The sequence below is a fragment of the Staurois parvus genome, unplaced genomic scaffold (genome assembly GCF_062004578.1).
Source record: "Staurois parvus isolate SC_StPar_1 unplaced genomic scaffold, SC_StPar_1.0 ptg001358l, whole genome shotgun sequence".
NCBI classification, from domain to species: Eukaryota; Metazoa; Chordata; class Amphibia; order Anura; family Ranidae; genus Staurois; species Staurois parvus.
This window is the reverse complement of record NW_028319154.1, coordinates 76,937-92,730: the sequence shown is the minus strand read 5'-3', so window position 1 is coordinate 92,730 and position 15,794 is coordinate 76,937. Positions and strand designations below refer to the sequence as shown.

Here is a 15,794-nt window from a genome sequence, read left to right as displayed (position 1 = left end):
CAGGATGCTCTGGGGTACTGGAGAGGCTGGGGTCACTGGACCTACAGGAGCATAAGGGTCACTAAAGACACTGAGGTCACATGATTCATTGGAGTCTGAAGGGATGGGAGTACCACTGCATTGCACAGAGAAGGCACAAGTAATGGGGGGGACACTGGAACTTGGGGTGCACACAGGTGTCCCAAACATAGGGCGCAGATAACCCTGAGGGAGTACGTACTGGAAGGGCTGGGCGCTGGGGCACTGGGTACTTGAGAATGGTTGTTGGGGTGCTGGGTACCAAAAGACCGGGTACTGGGAGACTAGGTACTGAGGGGCTGGGTACTGGGAGACTAGGTACTGAGGGGCTGGGCACTGGGGGACTAGGTACTGAGGGACTAGGTAATGGGGGACTAGGTAATGGGGGGCTGGGGACTGGGAGACTAGGTACTGAGGGGCTGGGGACTGGGGGACAAGGTACTGAGGGGCTGGGTACTGGGGGACAAGGTACTGAGGGGCTGGGTACTGGGGGACAAGGTACTGAGGGGCTGGGTATTGGGGGACTAGGTACTGAGGGGCTGGGTACTGAGGGGCTAGGTACTGAGGGGCTATGTACAGTCACCCGGGACACCCCCCACACACAATGCTCACCCTCTCGATCTCCTCCAGGATGGGGGTGAACAGGTCGGTGTCGTAGTTGGAGCGTTTCCCTTGAAGGATGGTCACTAACCTCTCCAGACCCATCCCCGTGTCCACGTGGTGCTGGGGCAGCCGTCTCAGAGTGCGGTCCGCCTCCCTGACCAAGGCAAAGAAAGAGACACAGTGACCACCCCGACATCAGACATGTACAGGACCGGAACCACCCCCGACATCAGACATATACAGGACCGGGACCACCCCCGACATCAGACATATACAGGACCGGGATGATGTCCTCCTTCTACATGAGGAACATTCTCTAGGAGCTCCACATCCTCCATATTTTATACATGATGTCCCCATCTTCTCCATGATGAGGGCTGGAAGGTGTGTAGGCGGAGCAATCTGGACGGTTCCCGCCATTCCAGAAATTTTTCACACAATTTTTATTGATAGAGTCACCCACCACTAAAGAGATACTCCATATGGCTACAAACGTTGTGATGGTCTCCAACCATCACACCGATATGAACTGGTTGGATGTCCCATTCCAGAGCCATGGCCATTGATATGGAGTTGCCCCTCCCCTCATAGTGACAAAGTCGGTCTGCTTGAAAAAAGCCCCAAGTCCATCTAGTTCAGCCAAAAATAGCTATCAATATGGGGTTGCCCCCCTTTGTGACAAAACATCCTCCACTCCCCTGGGAAGGCTCTGTACACAATTCTGGAGGGTGTCTGTGGGAATGTTCACCCATTTCTGAGATCAGGTACTGATGGGGAAGGAGAAGACCCGGCTCACACATCAAGCCTCCCATTCATCCATTTCTGAGGTCAGGTACTGATGGTGGAGGAGAAGACCCGGCTCACACATCAAGCCTCCCATTCACCCATTTCTGAGGTCAGGTACTGATGGTGAAGGAGAAGACCCGGCTCACACATCAAACCTCCCATTCACCCATTTATGGGGTCAGGTACTGATGGTGGAGGAGAAGACCCGACTCACACATCAAGCCTCCCATTCATCCATTTATGAGGTCAGGTACTGATGGTGGAGGAGAAGACCCGGCTCACACATCAAGCCTCCCATTCATCCATTTATAAGGTCAGGTACTGATGGTGGAGGAGAAGACCCGGCTCACACATCAAGCCTCCCATTCATCCATTTGTGAGGTCAGGTACTGATGGTGGAGAAGACCCGGCTCACACCTCAAGCCTCCCATTCATCCATTTATGGGGTCAGATACTGATGGTGGAGGAGAAGACCCGACTCACACATCAAGCCTCCCATTCATCCATTTATGGGGTCAGGTACTGATGGTGGAGGAGAAGACCCGGCTCACACATCAAGCCTCCCATTCACCCATTTATGGGGTCAGGTACTGATGGTGGAGGAGAAGACCCGGCTCACACATCAAGCCTCCCATTCATCCATTTATGAGGTCAGGTACTGATGGTGAAGGAGAAGACCCGGCTCACACAGCAAGCCTCCCATTCATCCATTTATGAGGTCAGGTACTGATGGTGGAGGAGAAGACCCGACTCACACAGCAAGCCTCCTATTCATCCATTTATGAGGTCAGGTACTGATGGTGGAGAAGACCCGGCTCACACATCAAGCCTCCCATTCACCCATTTATGGGGTCAGGTACTGATGGTGGAGGAGAAGACCCGGCTCACACATCAAGCCTCCCATTCACTCATTTATGAGGTCAGGTACTGATGGTGGAGGAGAAGACCCGACTCACACATCAAGCCTCCCATTCATCCATTTATGGGGTCAGGTATTGATGGTGGAGGAGAAGACCCGACTCACACATCAAGCCTCCCATTCATCCATTTATGAGGTCAGGTACTGATGGTGGAGGAGAAGACCCGGCTCACACATCAAGCCTCCCATTCATCCATTTGTGAGGTCAGGTACTGATGGTGGAGGAGAAGACCCGACTCACACATCAAGCCTCCCATTCATCCATTTATGGGGTCAGGTATTGATGGTGGAGGAGAAGACCCGACTCACACATCAAGCCTCCCATTCATCCATTTCTGAGGTCAGGTACTGATGGTGAAGGAGAAGACCCGGCTCACACATCAAGCCTCCCATTCATCCATTTATGAGGTCAGGTACTGATGGTGGAGGAGAAGACCCGGCTCACACATCAAACCTCCCATTCACCCATTTATGGGGTCAGGTACTGATGGTGGAGGAGAAGACCCGACTCACACATCAAGCCTCCCATTCATCCATTTATGGGGTCAGGTACTGATGGTGGAGAAGACCCGGCTCACACATCAAGCCTCCCATTCATCCATTTATGAGGTCAGGTACTGATGGTGGAGGAGAAGACCCGGCTCACACATCAAGCCTCCCATTCATCCATTTGTGAGGTCAGGTACTGATGGTGAAGGAGAAGACCCGACTCACACATCAAGCCTCCCATTCATCCATTTATGGGGTCAGGTATTGATGGTGGAGGAGAAGACCCGACTCACACATCAAGCCTCCCATTCATCCATTTATGGGGTCAGGTATTGATGGTGGAGGAGAAGACCCGACTCACACATCAAGCCTCCTATTCATCCATTTATGAGGTCAGGTACTGATGGTGGAGGAGAAGACCCGGCTCACACATCAAGCCTCCCATTCATCCATTTGTGAGGTCAGGTACTGATGGTGGAGGAGAAGACCCGACTCACACATCAAGCCTCCCATTCATCCATTTATGGGGTCAGGTATTGATGGTGGAGGAGAAGACCCGACTCACACATCAAGCCTCCCATTCATCCATTTCTGAGGTCAGGTACTGATGGTGGAGGAGAAGACCCGGCTCACACATCAAACCTCCCATTCACCCATTTCTGAGGTCAGGTACTGATGGTGAAGGAGAAGACCCGGCTCACACATCAAACCTCCCATTCACCCATTTATGGGGTCAGGTACTGATGGTGGAGGAGAAGACCCGACTCACACATCAAGCCTCCCATTCATCCATTTATGGGGTCAGGTACTGATGGTGGAGAAGAAGACCCGGCTCACACATCAAGCCTCCCATTCATCCATTTGTGAGGTCAGGTACTGATGGTGGAGGAGAAGACCCGACTCACACATCAAGCCTCCCATTCATCCATTTATGGGGTCAGGTATTGATGGTGGAGGAGAAGACCCGACTCACACATCAAGCCTCCCATTCATCCATTTATGGGGTCAGGTATTGATGGTGGAGAAGACCCGACTCACACATCAAGCCTCCCATTCATCCATTTATGAGGTCAGGTACTGATGGTGGAGGAGAAGATCCGGCTCACACATCAAGCCTCCCATTCATCCATTTATAAGGTCAGGTACTGATGGTGGAGGAGAAGACCCGGCTCACACATCAAGCCTCCCATTCATCCATTTCTGAGGTCAGGTACTGATGGTGGAGAAGACCCGGCTCACACATCAAGCCTCCCATTCATCCATTTATGGGGTCAGATACTGATGGTGGAGGAGAAGACCCGGCTCACACATCAAGCCTCCCATTCATCCATTTATGGGGTCAGGTACTGATGGTGGAGGAGAAGACCCGGCTCACACATCAAGCCTCCCATTCACCCATTTATGGGGTCAGGTACTGATGGTGGAGGAGAAGACCCGGCTCACACATCAAGCCTCCCATTCATCCATTTATGAGGTCAGGTACTGATGGTGAAGGAGAAGACCCGGCTCACACAGCAAGCCTCCCATTCATCCATTTATGAGGTCAGGTACTGATGGTGGAGGAGAAGACCCGACTCACACAGCAAGCCTCCTATTCATCCATTTAAGAGGTCAGGTACTGATGGTGGAGAAGACCCGGCTCACACATCAAGCCTCCCATTCACCCATTTATGGGGTCAGGTACTGATGGTGGAGGAGAAGACCCGGCTCACACATCAAGCCTCCCATTCATCCATTTATGAGGTCAGGTACTGATGGTGGAGGAGAAGACCCGGCTCACACATCAAGCCTCCCATTCATCCATTTGTGAGGTCAGGTACTGATGGTGGAGGAGAAGACCCGAATCACACATCAAGCCTCCCATTCATCCATTTATGGGGTCAGGTATTGATGGTGGAGGAGAAGACCCGACTCACACATCAAGCCTCCCATTCATCCATTTATGAGGTCAGGTACTGATGGTGGAGGAGAAGACCCGGCTCACACATCAAGCCTCCCATTCATCCATTTATAAGGTCAGGTACTGATGGTGGAGGAGAAGACCCGGCTCACACATCAAGCCTCCCATTCATCCATTTGTGAGGTCAGGTACTGATGGTGGAGAAGACCCGGCTCACACATCAAGCCTCCCATTCATCCATTTATGGGGTCAGGTACTGATGGTGGAGGAGAAGACCCGGCTCACACATCAAGCCTCCCATTCATCCATTTATAAGGTCAGGTACTGATGGTGGAGGAGAAGACCCGGCTCACACATCAAGCCTCCCATTCATCCATTTGTGAGGTCAGGTACTGATGGTGGAGAAGACCCGGCTCACACATCAAGCCTCCCATTCACCCATTTATGGGGTCAGGTACTGATGGTGGTGGAGAAGACCCGACTGACACATCAAGCCTCCCATTCACCCATTTATGGGGTCAGGTACTGATGGTGGAGGAGAAGACCCGGCTCACACAGCAAGCCTCCCATTCATCCATTTATGAGGTCAGGTACTGATGGTGGAGGAGAAGACCCGACTCACACATCAAGCCTCCCATTCACCCATTTATGGGGTCAGGTACTGATGGTGGAGGAGAAGACCCGACTCACACATCAAGCCTCCCATTCATCCATTTATAAGGTCAGGTACTGATGGTGGAGGAGAAGACCCGACTCACACATCAAGCCTCCCATTCATCCATTTATGGGGTCAGGTACTGATGGTGGAGGAGAAGACCCGGCTCACACATCAAGCCTCCTATTCATCCATTTATGAGGTCAGGTACTGATGGTGGAGGAGAAGACCCGGCTCACACAGCAAGCCTCCCATTCATCCATTTATGGGGTCAGGTACTGATGGTGGAGGAGAAGACCCGGCTCACACATCAAGCCTCCCATTCATCCATTTATGGGGTCAGGTACTGATGGTGGAGAAGAAGACCCGGCTCACACATCAAGCCTCCCATTCATCCATTTATGGGGTCAGGTACTGATGGTGGAGGAGAAGACCCGGCTCACACATCAAGCCTCCCATTCACCCATTTATGGGGTCAGGTACTGATGGTGGTGGAGAAGTCCCGACTCACACATCAAGCCTCCCATTCATCCATTTATGAGGTCAGGTACTGATGGTGAAGGAGAAGACCCGGCTCACACATCAAGCCTCCCATTCATCCATTTATGAGGTCAGGTACTGATGGTGAAGGAGAAGACCCGGCTCACACAGCAAGCCTCCCATTCATCCATTTATGGGGTCAGGTACTGATGGTGGAGGAGAAGACCCGGCTCACACATCAAGCCTCTCATTCATCCATTTATGAGGTCAGGTACTGATGGTGGAGGAGAAGACCTGACTCACACATCAAGCCTCCCATTCATCCATTTATGGGGTCAGGTACTGATGGTGGAGGAGAAGACCCGGCTCACACATAAAGCCTCCCATTCATCCATTTATGAGGTCAGGTACTGATGGTGGAGGAGAAGACCCGGCTCACACATCAAGCCTCCCATTCATCCATTTATGGGGTCAGGTACTGATGGTGGAGGAGAAGACCCGGCTCACACATCAAGCCTCCCATTCATCCATTTATGAGGTCAGGTACTGATGGTGGAGGAGAAGACCTGACTCACACATCAAGCCTCCCATTCATCCATTTATGGGGTCAGGTACTGATGGTGGAGGAGAAGACCCGGCTCACACATCAAGCCTCCCATTCATCCATTTATGGGGTCAGGTACTGATGGTGGAGGAGAAGACCCGGCTCACACATCAAGCCTCCCATTCATCCATTTATGAGGTCAGGTACTGATGGTGGAGGAGAAGACCTGACTCACACATCAAGCCTCCCATTCATCCATTTATGGGGTCAGGTACTGATGGTGGAGGAGAAGACCCGGCTCACACATCAAGCCTCCCATTCATCCATTTATGGGGTCAGGTACTGATGGTGGAGGAGAAGACCCGGCTCACACATCAAGCCTCCCATTCATCCATTTATGAGGTCAGGTACTGATGGTGGAGGAGAAGACCCGGCTCACACATCAAGCCTCACTGTGGGCACCAAAAATAAAGAAAAGTCCTGGTTTACATGCAACGTTCCAATTCATCCCAAAGGAGTTCAGTCGGGTTGAGGTCAGGACTCTGTACAGGACTCTGTAGTTCCCCCACACCAAACTGGTCATCTATGTCCTTATGGAGCTGTATTTGTACACAGGTGACAGTCATGGGGGGACAGAAAAGGGTCTTCACCAAACTTACCACAAGGATGAAAGGACACAATATAGTGGGAAGGATGGTCAGATGACCACATACATTTTGGCTGTATAGCCAGTTTGATGTTCAGGTGACCACATAATTTGGGCCATTAAATGGGTAAGATGGTCAACTGACCATGACATACTTTGGGCCCTATAACATGTAAGATGGTCAGGTGACCACATACTTTGAGCCATATAATGGGTAAGATGGTCGGGTGACCACATAATTTGGGCCATTAAATGGGTATGATGGTCAACTGACCATGACATACTTTGGGCCCTATAACATGTAAGATGGTCAGGTGACCCCATACTTTGGGACTATATAATGGGTATCATTGTCAACTGAGCATGACATACTTAGCCCATATAATGGGTGTGATGGTCAGGTGACCACATCCTTCGGGGTATCTAGTTATCGGTGACATCACCAGTGCCGGCCCCCAGTAAGATCCGCCTCTAGTCCCCCCAGTGCTAACCTCCTGCACATACATCAGGCTGTCACTACTGACCTGTTATACTGCATGAAGACCAGATTCCAGATCTCCACAACGTCCGGACTGTCCTGGTTGACCAGAGCCGAGGCGTTCCGGCCACCCACGTGATCGTAGTGAATCTCCGTACAGGGGCCACAGGGGCCCGTCTCCCCCATTTCCCAGAAGTTATCCTTCAGACCAAACGGCAGTAGGCGTGATGGAGGAACACTGAGGGCGGCAGGAGAAGAACAGATATCAGGTTGTGAGGACAGAGGAGGATCTACAGATGAAACTGGCTTATTCTCTTATCCTGTCTGGGTTCCACCCACAGAGCCAGCATTGCGGCCAATCAGTATCCTCGCAGTGACACCAGACAACTCCTGAGCATCCTGTGTCACCATACAATCCCACTGACCCAGAACACCCTGCATCATCTAGTGACACCATGACTCCAGAGAACCCCAAGCATCCTGTGTCACCCTACAATCCCACTGACCCAGAACACCCTGCATCATCTAGTGACACCATGACTCCAGAACACCCCGAGCATCCTGTGTCACCCTACAACCCCACAGCACCCTGCATCATCTAGTGACACCATGACTCCAGAACACCCCGAGCATCCTGTGTCACCCTAAAACCCCACTGACCCAGAACACCCTGCATCATCTAGTGACACCATGACTCTAGAGAACCCCAAGCATCCTGTGTCACCCTACAATCCCACTGACCCAGAACACCCTGCATCATCTAGTGACACCATGACTCCAGAGAACCCCGAGCATCCTGTGTCACCCTACAATCCCACTGACCCCAGAACACCCTGCATCATCTAATGACACCATGACTCCAGAACACCCCGAGCATCCTGTGTCACCCTACAACCCCACAGCACCCTGCATCATCTAGTGACACCATGACTCCAGAACACCCAAAACATCTTGTATCACACTACAACCCCACTGACCCCAGAGTACCCAGCATCTTCTAGTGACACCATGACTCCAGAACACCCTGAGCATCCTGTATCACCATATTATCCCACTGACCTCAGAACACCCTGCATTATTTAGTGACACCATGACTCCAGAACACCCTGAGCATCCTGTATCACCATATTATCCCACTGACCTCAGAACACCCTGCATTATTTAGTGACACCATGACTCCAGAGCACCTTAAGCATCCTGTGTCACCTTAGTACTCCACTGATCCCAGAGCACCCTGCATCATCTAATGACACCATGACTCCAGAGCACACCGAAAATCCTGTATCACCCTATTACCCTAATCTCACAGCCCCAGCCCATGTCCCTGACTGCACAGCTAGAGTGATGCCGGGGATGCCCAACCTCACCGCTCACCACCCCAGCCCATGTCCCTGACTGCACAGCTAGAGGGATGCTGGGGATGCCCAATTTCACTGCTTATCGCCCCAGCCCATGTCCCTGACTGCAAAGCTAGAGGAATGCCAGGGATGCCTAACCTCAGCTCTTCGTCTTTCTCTGCTGCAGGAAGACCTTGTGTAGGCAGTGTCCCTGCACGTGGGCTGCACCCTGAATGTTCTGTACATACCCCAGGCTAAGCCAGATCTCTCTGGTCTCCTCATCAGCAGAGAGGCCCAACCCCGGATCTCCACCAAAATACGTCACGTAGAGGCGATCGGCCGGGATCTGGTATGCCTGAGTCAGCAGTTCCCACGCCATGAGGCACGCTTCTTCCTGAGGAGGGAGAGATGGTTATGGAGAATCCAGACACACAACGGGCCCTATATTAGGGGTCACCTGCATGACAGCCAACCATCAGGTCACATGACTCCATCCTCAGACATGGCAATGAGGGTCATCTGTTGTCTCTAGTCTCAGGATATGACACACCCAGTAGTGGCAGATCTGAGGGTGGAACCACCTTGTTAGCGGCAGAGGTCAGAGGGGACGGGCCACACGTGTCCAGGCAGGGACCCCATCATGGCTCTTTACAGCACTGCTCTGCACAAAGCTTTCCCAGACCACCTAATATGGGGAACCTTGAAGGACTACAGCAGTAGATCTCACCATGGGGTCCCTCCACAAAATGAGGCCAGAGGGGGCCCACCCAATCACAGAAATAGAGGACTGGCTGCTCAGGGGCCACTTTGGTGAGGGCCAGATACTTACTGCTCTACAGCAACGTCTGGTGAGAAACTGAATCTCTATGGGTGGGTTTCCTTCCTGAGTCTGGGGTGGTCAGGTGCTGCTGGAAAGTTGGGAAGCCCCGATAGCATGGAGGACATCGCTCCACAATGTCACCAAAACTTTAATCCACATACCTTGAAGTAATCCCCAAACGACCAGTTCCCCAGCATCTCGAAGAAGGTGTGATGGTAGATGTCACGGCCCACATCCTCCAGGTCGTTGTGCTTTCCCCCAGCCCGTACACACTTCTGGCTGTTCACCACCCTTCGGTACTGCACCATCTCGCTGCGAGGGTCCACCGTGCCCAGGAAGACCGGTTTAAACTGAAAGGACAGAACACATTACCACGGATGTGACCGACACCCCAAGTCAAGTAAGCAGACCTGAGAATATTCAGCATGTATACAACACATGTCAACTTTCTGAAGTCTCAAATCCCATTGGGCGCAGCTGAAAATAACTCACTTTTTTTAGAATAAGTATCTTTATCCTGGTGCGGTAGCTGTGTAAATTCAACCTGTACTGTAGATTGTTCTCTGATGTTATAGGACAACCTTGTGGCTGCGGAAGTTCTCCTGTGTCCAGGCCATGATGTATCTAGTAGTAGTTGGTCAAATTCATCTGGACTTGTTCTGGAACGCTGAAGACCTTCCAAAGCTTCTCCAAGTCACATCTTCAGTCTCAATGGGTGTCAGGCTATTAAGGATCTCATGGATCCAAGTCATGGTGGATCTAGTAATAGTTGGTCACATTCATCTGGACTTGTTCTGGAATGTTGAAGACCTTCCATTGCTTCTCCAAGTTACATTTTCAGTCTTAATGGGTGTCAGGCTAATAAGGATCTCATGGATCCAAGTCATGGTGGATCTAGTAATAGTTGGTCACATTCATCTGGACTTGTTCTGGAATGTTGAAGACCCTCTATAACTTCTCCAGGCCACTGCATCAGTTCAAATGGGTGTCAGGCTATAAAAGATCTCATGGAACCATGTTATGGTAGATCTAGTAATAGTTTGTCACATTCATCTGGACTTGTTCTGGAATGCTGAAGACCTTCCATAGCTTCTCCAAGTTACATTTTCAGTCTTAATGGGTGTCAGGCTATGAAGGATCTCATGGATCCAGATCAGGGTGTATCTAGTAGTAATTGGTCACCTTCACCTGGACTTGTTCTGGAAGGCTGAAGACTTTCCATAGCTTTTCCAAGTCACTTCTTCAGGCCTAATGGGTGTCAGGCTATGAAGGATCTCATGGATCCAGGCCATGGTACATCTGGAAGTAGGTGGCCACCTACATCTGGACTTCTTCTGGCATGTTGAAGACCTTTCATAGCTTCTCCAAGTCACATCTTCAGACTTAAAGGGTGTCAGGCTATGAAGGATCTCACAGATCCTGGCCAAGGTAGATCTAGTAATAGTTGATCACCTTCACCTGGACTTGTTCTGGAATGCTGAAGACCTTCCAAAGCTTCTCCAGGCCACTTCATCAGTTCAAATGAGCATCAGGCTATGAAGGATCTCATGGATCCAGGTCAGGGTGCATCTAGTAGTAGTTGGTCACCTTCACCAGGACTTTTTCTGGAATGCTGACGACTTTCCATAGCTTCTCCAAGTCACATCTTCAGTCTTAATGAGTGTCAAGCTATGAAATATCTCATGGATCCAAGTCATGGTGTATCTAGTAGTAGTTGGTCAACTTCACCTGGACTTTTTCTGGAATGTCGGAGAGGTTTTGTATCTTCTCTAAGTTACTTAAGTTCTATTGGGTGTCAGGCTATGAAGGATCTCATGGATCCAGGCCATGGTACATCTGGAAGTAGTTGGCCACCTACATCTGGACTTGTCCTGGCATGTTGAAGATCTTTCATAGCTTTACCAAGTCACTTCTTCAGGCCTAATGGGTGTCAGCCTATGAAAGATCTCATGGATGCAAGTCATGGTGGATCTAGTAATAGTTGGTCACCTTCATCTAGACTTGTTCTGGAATGTGGAAGACCTTCCATACCTTCTCTATTACCCCATCCATACCTTGGTCGTGAAGAAGAAACAGCACTGCACTATTTTATGTTATACCTTGGTCGTGGTTCCCTCATTATTTATCCCAACCACCAACCATGATCCCATTGTGAAGGAATCACCATGGAAGGTGTAGATGTTGATTGTCCAAGCACAGGATGGGGGGTGTGGGAGTTGTGGAACCCCCCTGTTCTAGTTACACCATCCCATCCTTGGTGTCAGCACATCTGCATATGCGTTAATCCTTCAATTCACTTGGCTGAAAGTGTAAATTGTTGTCCAATCCCTAGAGTAGAGATGGTAATACGGCATTCTATGTGGAAGACAGATGGCGTACAAGACTCTCCACCCCTGTTCCAGGATTGGCGGTTCCCGTTTGATGTAGATGGCCTCTTTCACACCTCTTGCCAACTAGTTGTCCTCTCTGTCCAAAATGTGCTCCTCACAACATCCACAAGATCATGCTAAACATGGATCCATTGAAAAGAGGGGAGACGCAGAAGACACCAAGTAATACAGTCATCCTGAATGTAGCTGGACTGTTGGAAAAGCTCAGAAGGATCTTTTGGAACACTGTTACCCCTCCCCCGTAAGCTCCCAGGATCAGCCCCCCCCTCCTAGATTGTAAGCTCCCAGGATCAGCCCCTCCCTCCTAGATTGTAAGCTCCCAGGATCAGCCCCTCCCTCTTACATTGTAAGCTCTCAGGATCAGCCCCTCCCTCTTAGATTGTAAACTCCCAGGATCAGCCCCTCCCTCCTAGATTGTAAACTCCCAGGATCAGGCCCTCCCTCTTACATTGTAAGCTCTCAGGATCAGCCCCTCCCTCTTAGATTGTAAGTTCCCAGAATCAGCCCCTCCCTCCTAGATTGTAAACTGCCAGGATCAGCCCCTCCCTCCTAGATTGTAAATTCCCAGGATCAGCCCCTCCCTCCTAGATTGTAAACTCCCAGAATCAGCCCCTCCCTCCTAGATTGTAAACTGCCAGGATCAGCCCCTCCCTCCTAGATTGTAAATTCCCAGGATCAGCCCCTCCCTCCTAGACTGTAAACTCCCAGGATCAGCCCCTCCCTCTTAGATTGTAAGCTCCCAGGATTAGGCCCTCCCTCTTAGATTGTAAACTCCCAGGATCAGCCCCTCCCTCCTAGATTGTAAACTCCCAGGATCAGCCCCTCCCTCTTAGATTGTAAGCTCCCAGGATTAGGCCCTCCCTCTTAGATTGTAAACTCCCAGGATCAGCCCCTCCCTCCTAGATTGTAAACTCCCAGGATCAGCCCCTCCCTCCTAGATTGTAAATTCCCAGGATCAGGGCCCTCCCTCCTAGATTGTAAGCTACCAGGATCAGCCCCTCCCTCTTAGATTGTCAGCTCCCAGGATCAGCCCCTCCCTCCTAGATTGTAAACTCCCGGGATAAGCCCCTCCCTCTTAGATTGTAAACTCCCAGGATCAGGCCCTCCCTCTTAGATTGTAAACTCCCAGGATCAGCCCCTCCCTCTTACATTGTAAGCTCTCAGGATCAGCCCCTCCCTCTTAGATTGTAAACTCCCAGGATCAGCCCCTCCCTCTTAGATTGTAAACTCCCAGGATCAGCCCCTCCCTCTTAGATTGTAAACTCCCAGGATCAGCCCCTCCCTCTTAGATTGTAAGCTCCCAGGATCAGCCCCTCCCTCCTAGATTGTAAATTCCCAGGATCAGCCCCTCCCTCCTAGATTGTAAATTCCCAGGATCAGCCCCTCCCTCCTAGATTGTAAATTCCCAGGATCAGCCCCTCCCTCTTAGATTCTAAGCTCCCAGGATTAGGACCTCCCTCTTAGATTGTAAACTCCCAGGATCAGCCCCTCCCTCCTAGATTGTAAGCTCCCAGGATCAGCCCCTCCCTCCTAGATTGTAAACTCCCAGGATCAGCCCCTCCCTCCTAGATTGTAAACTCCCAGGATCAGCCCCTCCCTCTTAGATTGTAAACTCCCAGGATTAGGCCCTCCCTCTTAGATTGTAAACTCCCAGGATCAGCCCCTCCCTCTTAGATTGTAAACTGCCAGGATGAGCCCCTCCCTCTTAGATTGTAAACTGCCAGGATGAGCCCCTCCCTCTTAGATTGTAAGCTCCCAGGATCAGCCCCTCCCTCTTAGATTGTAAACTCCCAGGATTAGGCCCTCCCTCTTAGATTGTAAACTCCCAGGATCAGCCCCTCCCTCTTAGATTGTAAACTGCCAGGATGAGCCCCTCCCTCTTAGATTGTAAACTGCCAGGATGAGCCCCTCCCTCTTAGATTGTAAGCTCCCAGGATCAGCCCCTCCCTCCTAGATTGTAAATTCCCAGGATCAGGGCCCTCCCTCCTAGATTGTAAATTCCCAGGATCAGGGCCCTCCCTCCTAGATTGTAAGCTCCCAGGATCAGGGCCCTCCCTCTTAGATTGTAAGCTCCCAGGATCAGGGCCCTCCCTCTTAGATTGTAAGCTCCCAGGATCAGGGCCCTCCCTCCTAGATTGTAAGCTCCCAGGATCAGGGCCTCCCTCCTAGATTGTAAGCTCCCAGGATCAGCCCCTCCCTCTTAGATCGTAAGCTCCCAGGATCAGGGCCCTCCTATCCCTCTTGTATTGATCTGTATTGTTGCTGTATTGTCTCCCTGTATATTGTAAAGCGCTGAGCACACTGTTGGCGCCATAAATCCTGTATAATAATTATTACAATTCTATAATATTAATACTAACAAGATTATTAAATAATAAAATCATAACAAAAAATATTATTACAATGACATAATAATAATAATTTAGAATTGTTTTATTTCAATAAAAATAAATGATAATAATTCTAATAATATTATAGAAGGGAGAAGGAAAAGAAGGAGAAGAAAAAGATTTAAAAAAAATAATTTTAAATTAAAAAAAATAATAATAAATATATAATATAAAATTCACAATAAAAAGCAAATATTATTATAATAATAATTTGAGAAATAGGTAATATATTTCAATAAAAATTTTAGCAATAACAAGAAAGAAGATTTAGTCGTAATAAAAATAGTAATAAAAACAATAAATAGCAATACTGTTAATAATAAATCTTTTAAAGAATGAACATTGATAATAAAACAATAATAATTGACACTAATAATAGAAGATGAACAGATTGATGTGATAACAGTGATAATTTGGTGGTGACCCCGGAGTACACATTCCTGCGGTGGGGTCACCTCTGGGCACAGTGATGGGATGATCTCACACACAAGGATGACATATTATAATAAATACATTATAACCCCGCCCCCTCCGTAGCCCCGCCTCCCCTATGTGATTAGTCAGTAACCCCCGGCCTCTCATTGGCCTCCTCAGCTGTCCATCTTACACAGCCCCCCGCCCAGCCGCTTCCTTCACCATGCCAACCCTGGACACGCCCCGTGCGGTGACGTCACCTGGTTCATGCCCGCGTTGACGAAGAGCAGAGTGGGGTCACCCCGGGGACGGACAGCGGAGGACGGGACGGGCCGGTGTCCATGCCTCTCCTCGAAGTACCGGAGGAAGGTGCGTCGGACGGCGGCGGAAGTCGGGAAAGTGGCGGAGGCAAGACCCCGGCGGAGGGACAGCCAGGCCGGGGGAACGCGGAGCAGCCGACAGGGAGCCGCCATCTTGGGGTTGGCGAGGACGCCACTGAATGGGCATGCGCAGAGCTCTGGGTGGTGATTGGAGAAGGAGAGCCTTGCAGTTGACAACTTTATTTACAACGTTGTTAGAAGACAATCCTACAGCCCTGTGTGAGCTCTCCCCTTGTATATACTGTGTATAATGAGCTCCTCCCATCCCATAATAATTGGGAGGATTCAGGAAGTCACATGGGGTGTATGCAAAACTGCACGACATTCGACAAATCACACCGCAGCTCTCGTTCTGCCAAACTTCCAAACTCCGCCTTTCTTCGCACTTTTTGTTTCCGCGGAACGATCGGTACATTGTATCTATTTCTAAAAAATTACTTAGAACCCCAAACACTTTATATATATACATTTTGTATTTTTAGATTTTATTTTTCAGCAGAGGCCCTAGAGAATAAAATGGCGCTTTTTTCATATTACGCAGTATT

General features: G+C 50.1%; 1 protein-coding gene across 1 annotated transcript in view; it reads right to left on the bottom strand.

Annotated features, from left to right (window-relative positions):
- The window catches only part of AARS2 (alanyl-tRNA synthetase 2, mitochondrial), a 45,453-nt gene extending 30,094 nt beyond the window's left edge, over positions 1 to 15,359 (bottom strand). Inside the window, exons 1-5 of the mRNA XM_089661642.1 lie at positions 15,130 to 15,359; positions 9,837 to 10,025; positions 9,104 to 9,249; positions 7,565 to 7,756; positions 631 to 775 (exon numbers count right to left, since the gene is read on the bottom strand). Of these exons, the coding sequence (XP_089517768.1) occupies positions 631 to 775; positions 7,565 to 7,756; positions 9,104 to 9,249; positions 9,837 to 10,025; positions 15,130 to 15,342 (885 nt within the window). The 5' untranslated portion in view covers positions 15,343 to 15,359. The remainder of the gene's footprint in view (positions 1 to 630; positions 776 to 7,564; positions 7,757 to 9,103; positions 9,250 to 9,836; positions 10,026 to 15,129) is intronic.
- Between the last annotated feature and the right edge of the window lie 435 nt (positions 15,360 to 15,794).